The sequence below is a fragment of the Aegilops tauschii genome, chromosome 6 (genome assembly GCF_002575655.3).
Source record: "Aegilops tauschii subsp. strangulata cultivar AL8/78 chromosome 6, Aet v6.0, whole genome shotgun sequence".
NCBI lineage: Eukaryota > Viridiplantae > Streptophyta > Magnoliopsida > Poales > Poaceae > Aegilops > Aegilops tauschii.
The window spans coordinates 6,550,997-6,556,996 of record NC_053040.3 but is presented as its reverse complement, the minus strand read 5'-3'; the positions used below and the strand labels follow the sequence as shown (position 1 = coordinate 6,556,996).

The following is a 6,000-nucleotide window of genomic DNA, read 5'->3' as shown; positions in this document are numbered from 1 at the left end:
CATGTCGGTGATCTTGCATCCAAATATTTAGGGCTTCCTAATGATTCAACAAAAAAATAGACATAAGCAGTGAAATAATTTTTGTAGGGATGTTGGCTTACTCATGTTTTAGAGTGGTTGGGCTTTTTTAGAACCGTTCGTTGATGTCGATCTAACGGCAGACAAATACGAAGTACTGGGTAGTACTCCGATGCCATATCAATGTTGCTGATATGAATATGCATGTTTTCACCAAGTGTTGTGTCTGAATTAGAACTGAGCATTTTTTCTTGATGGTATCCATGGATCTAGAACTCCTATGAATTTGCTCATGTTGGATGTTTTGTTCTCCATCATTTGTATTAGCATTCCGTGCGATTAGCTGCCATGAAAAGACCCCTAGCAAATTTATTTTCTTGCCTCCAACATCCCAGGTGTGTTTTGCAGGAAAAAACCTGGAGTTCACCAGGCTGGCTGAAGTTGTGAGGCTGGGAGGCTGATGGTGCTGCTACTGGCTGATCCTTCTTATTTCAGTTTTTGTTCGTCCTTTCTCAAGCCGTTGGACCAGGGCTACTTCCCTATGTGCCGTTAATGTATTAAGTAGTTCCTTCGAATTTGTAGTATTAGTTAGTTTGAATGTGGAAGTACCTTAATATTTAGGAACGAAATGTTGCTTTGTATGACCAAGGGTTTGATACCTTAATCTTTGGATAATTAATTATGTGAATTGTTGGATGTGGCGCACAACGAAACGCCTCTACCATTGATACTAGTTCAACATGTCGGTCCAATTAGAGACCAACCACTACCATATAGAACAGTTAGCATTTCATACTACAACCTGGCACGTACAAAACATCACACAGTGGAATAATCCCAGCGAGTAGACCACTAAATACCGAAAACATCACAACATGTCAGAAGTGTTTTAAGTATTTTATCGTTGCAAAAACCTTAGAAAATCCGTACAAATGCCGACAACCTTAGCAAACTAGTCATGATTGCTTTTCATGTTGATACAAAGATGTAGAAAAATATTGGGTCCGTTTACAACCTTAGCAAACTTGCTTCTCATGTTTACATCACGGCCGCCGGGTGAAGGAGGAGAAAAGCCCACCTACCTAACATGAGTTTTCTCACACACCACGGCCTGCATACGACTACAAACCCAGTGATATGGGCCACGATGCAGGCCCGTGGGTGGTTACAGAATGGAACACGAACAACACGAGCCCCACGACCCCCACGATCACGATAACGACGAGCGCCTCCCTCACGCGACGAACCGCCTCCCCCAGAACTCAAAAAGGCACCTTCTCCTCCATTCCTCCCTCATTATGCGAACCACGTCCATCTACTCCACAAACTGCAACCACCGTCTCTGTCTCAAAACCACCGTCGCTGGAGAAGGGCAATGGCGGAGGAGCCGTCTACCAAGCGTCGGTGTGGCGAGACGTCCGACCAGAGCATCAAGGAAGAGCAGAGCATCAAGGAAGACGACGTTCAGGTCCCTGGTGAGAAGCGCGACTACACCACCAAACTTGACAAGGTGGAACTCCACGGCAAAGAGACGCTGGAGGTCGTCTGCACTAGCAATCCAGACACTGCCGACGAAATGCTCAGGAGGCTCTTCATGAAAGCCGTCGGCATGTATCCTAGATTCGTCGGCGTTGATGTGGAGTATACCAGGGATGACGAACCTCCGCAGTACGCAGCAGTTCTGCAGTTATGCGTGGAGGAACTCTGCCTGGTGTACCACATCGCTGCGGCCACAAAATGGTGAGCCATCCTACTCATATACCCTAGTTTCTCAACTACATGTACTAGTGTAGATTGTGAAGTGGACGCACTAGTGTAGTTTCTCAAGTACATGCACTGGCATAGATTTTTACCCTGATGCACTGGATTAGTATCTTAAAATCTTGCACCAGATTAATCACCAAACTTGATATACTAGTGTAGTTTCTGCACTTGATGCATTAGTGCTGTGTCTACCGGTGTGGATGCATGAGTGTTATTTTCTGAAGTTGATGCACTGGACTAGATGTATTAGTGTTGTGTCTACTAGTGTAGTTTCTGATATACCAGTGTAGTTTCTGATATTGATGCATTAGTGTTGTGTCTACCGGTGTGGATGCACTGGACTAGATGTATTAAAAGTTGTTTCTGAAGTTGATGTAGTGAAGTAGTTTGCTGTAGTGTTATTTTCAACTGTATGATCCAAAAAGAGAAATAACATCATGTACTTCATGCATTCATCACTCGTATTGTTTGGTTCTGGCACTAGCAGTGTCACACTTTGCCACAATTTTTTGTCAAGTTTGCCTAAGGTTAGTTCATCAAAATGAGGGCCACAAGTTGGCAAGCTAAGGGAATCTTGCCACACTTTTTGTGTGTATGCCATGTGGGACCCAAGTGTGGCTTGCCTAGGGTGTGGCTTGAACCAAACACACACCTAAGTTGGTCAAACTTGCCTAACCTTAGGTGTGGCAATCTTTGGCAAACTTAGTCACAAACCAAACAACTCCTAAATCTTCAAAATTACTACTAATCTTCAATATGTCTCTCCCCTTGAAGGCCCAAGCGCCTCAAGAGCTTCCTCCAGGAGAAGAAGTTGTTCACCTTTGCCGGTTTCAGCATTCATAATGACAAAGAGATGCTGAAGATGTCTGGTTTGGAGATCAACCCCGAAAAGTACATCGACATTCAGAAAAACTATAGAGTTCCATATGGCTGCAGAAAGAAGCCGTACGACTCCTTGGCTGATGTTGCAGCCAGCGTCATCCACCCATTTTACCAAAACATGAAGAAGAAGATCAACAGGACCGAAGACCATAAACTGTGGGGGATCAGCCCGCTGCCAGACTACCTCATCGAGTACGCAGCCAAGGATGCGTACGCCACCTACAAGGCTTGGAAGATAATAGACAACATCAAATCAGGTGTGGAAATTTCAGAAGCACAGGAGGCTGACCCCTACTACCACTGCCACTACGCAGCATGAAGAGAGATCAAAGTCTGCCTTCAAGTTGCTAGCGCAGTGTCCTTTTATGATATCTATGTTTCTTTGTTGTTAGGTGTGTCTGAACTTATGTCCTATGGTGTGTCTGAACTGATGCTGTGCGGTGGTTGATCTGCCGTTTATCTTAAGAGTTTGCATTGATACTAGTTCAACATGTCGGTCCAATTAGAGACCAGCCACTACCATATAGAACAGTTAGCATTTCATACTACAACCTGGCGCAACACTGAAGCGCCACTACCATATAGAACAGTTAGCATGTCTGAAGCAACACTGAAGTGCCATTTGTGATAATTGCACCATCGAAACAACAACTAAACATGAAGGAAGCATTCACCACCAATAAAGTTAAGGCCACACATATAGATAGCATTCTAAGTTACCACCACATGTACCAGGAAGTTCACCACAGATCCAGTTCACACACACACAATACATTACATTACATTACGTTAATAGAAGTTCACCACAGTTTCCAAAAGTAAAACATCATCAAATATAGCGATGATGAGTACGGCTTCCAGCTTCTGATGATTAGCATGATGTACGACTAGAGGTTAGGGTTTTTCAGGACCTTGTGGAGGGCAGAATGCTGAGCACTGATCTTGTAGTCATGACTGCTGATGGATGTAGCCCGACAATGCTCCATCAGATGCTCCTGCAACCCAGACCTGGGCTTGGGCTTGCTGCAGTAGGGGCACCTGTACTTGTCCTTCCTCCAGTTGTAGTACATGGCAGATCCTTGGGCCCTGATCTTCTGCACCTCCTTCTCTTCAAAGGACTTGACGTTCCCCTCGTCCACATCATCTCCAGATTCATACTGCACACATTAATGACTGGCATTAATACATTATGCATTCAAAAAACTATAAACACGTAATACTAACTCAATGCACAAATAACATTTCAACTAGGCCTTACCTCGTACGGCTCATCTTCATCACAGTCATATTGGTAGAACCCAGTCTTGTCCCACTTCCTCTTGTTGCCCACAAGATCCTCCTCCTCCTGCTATATTGTCAAACAAGCACATCAATTACAATGAATTGAATTGCAGTTAACATAATGTCATTACAAACAAAATTGTGAATGTGAACCACATTGGTATGTTGCAAGTGACCAAATGCTTTCCTTATAAATAAAGAATCTAAGCAATCAATCAAAAGACAAATGATTTCCTTCACAAATGCTAATAAAATGCAAGCTGGATTCTTGACATTCCCTGAATTTACCCAACACTTTTCTTTTGAGGGAATTCCCCCCCACACTACTTAATGGAAACATATAGTATATTTTGTTGCTAGGATCCTGCCTTGGAATGTTTACTTCACACTTTACATATAGTATATACTAATTACAGAAGCCAACTACAAATTTCAATATGCACAGATTACTGTTTTTGGGATAATGCAGCAAAGCTCCTACACATATTAACATAATGCAGTAGTTAATTAGGTACAACTTCAACTATAAATGCATACATCTCCAACAAACATCTAAAATTTCATTACTTACCAAAACAACAAAAAATTATACTATAGATGAATCTTGTATCATCTAAATCAATTCATTGGCACATCAAAATTAATGCATTCGAAATCAAATATGTTTCCATCCAGTATCATTGAACCACAGATCAAATCAAATAATCATAAATGTCAGCAGCATTGAACTACAGATCTAATAATCATATGACATCTATCTGACCTTAAATTCCCCCTTAAATAAGGTATTCAACCTCATACTAATTAAAATCTAACAAGCAAAAATTGAACTACTAATCTAATAAGCATCTGAAAAAACCCCAAGATGCTTTTATCTCTGAAGCAACGGCATTGTAGAGGATGTTCAATGCTGTCAATATCTCTGAAGCAACAACAAAATTCCACAACTAACCCAAACTAAATAAGCATAGACTGCCCCTTCCCCTCGACCACGCTTCCCCTCTCCTTCAGAAGCCCCAATCCAGCACAAAAAAATCCAGCCCTTGAGAAGCTCTTTTTGATTAACATGACAACACCCAGTACATGAGCACATCCTTCACTATATTTACAACCAAACTAATGCACCATCTAATCACCTCAGGTAGACAATTTCCAAAACACAAGGCCATGCAGAAATCTAACCAAACAAAGTTCTGGCCACGAACACTACAATCTAAAAACTACCAACTAAAAGTGATAAGCAGATACCTTCTGCTCCGCCTCCTCCTCGCCGGAGCCGGCCTCCACCTTCTCCACCTCGTGCGCCTCGCCACAGCCCGCCCCCACCTTCTGCGCCTCGCCAGAGCCCGCCTCCACCTTCTGCACCTCGCCGGAGATCGCCAGAGCGGGCGCATCTGGCTGGACCGCGCTGCTGCGGCCCGGCCCCGCCTTCTCCAGATCTCCAGCGGAGGGAGCACCGCGCTGGACGCCGGCACGCCCCCTCACAAAGGTGCCCGCAGCGACCTGCCGCGCCTGCTCCACCAGATCTGCGCCCCAATCGGGGCGCTCGCCTCCTGCGTCCGCCATGGCGATGGAGAGGATGCGGTGAGGGAGACGAGGAGGTTGGAGAGGAGAGGGTTTTGGGGAGTGGGGAGTGGAGAGAGGGAGACGATGCGGCGGGGGGAAATGGTGGGCGATGCGGCCGGAGGTGGTTGCCGTCCACATTTATATGATGGGACAGTTTGGGCAACTACCCGTGACACGTGCTGCCCCACGCGCGGGCGGCTTCACGCGTGCACGAAAGGCCGCCGTATACAAACAAATACGTATACGGCCGGGCATACGATCCTATATGACGACCAACACGCCCGAAACCAAGGAAGCGTGCACCCGCCCTCCCTCGTGCGCCCTTAAGGCCAGCCCATGTGAGGGGCGGGAAGCCCCTTTCTTTTTCCTTTTTATTTTTTCTGTTTTCTATTTTTCCTTTTGAAAGTAATTCAGGATTTCTACAAAGTTGCAAATTGCGAAAAAAATGTTCGCATTCCAAAGTTCTTCATGGCTTGAAAAAATGTTCAG

The 6,000-nt window shown here is 44.7% G+C and overlaps 1 protein-coding gene across 1 annotated transcript; it reads left to right on the top strand.

Moving 5' to 3' along the window:
• Positions 1 to 1,393: 1,393 nt before the first annotated feature.
• Positions 1,394 to 2,983, top strand: LOC141025658 (uncharacterized). Its single transcript, XM_073501572.1, has 2 exons — positions 1,394 to 1,758; positions 2,557 to 2,983. Exons 1-2 carry the CDS (start codon positions 1,394 to 1,396, stop codon positions 2,981 to 2,983), a joined length of 792 nt encoding a protein of 263 aa, XP_073357673.1.
• The last annotated feature ends 3,017 nt before the right edge of the window (positions 2,984 to 6,000 follow it).

What these genes read in the sequence shown, in the direction of transcription:
- LOC141025658 (XM_073501572.1), top strand. Translation starts at nt 1,394, where the DNA reads ATGGCGGAGGAGCCGTCTACCAAGCGTCGGTGTGGCGAGACGTCCGAC. An exon ending in ATCGCTGCGGCCACAAAATG is followed by an intron (nt 1,759 to 2,556) that starts GTGAGCCATCCT and finishes CTCCCCTTGAAG; the next exon opens with GCCCAAGCGCCTCAAGAGCT.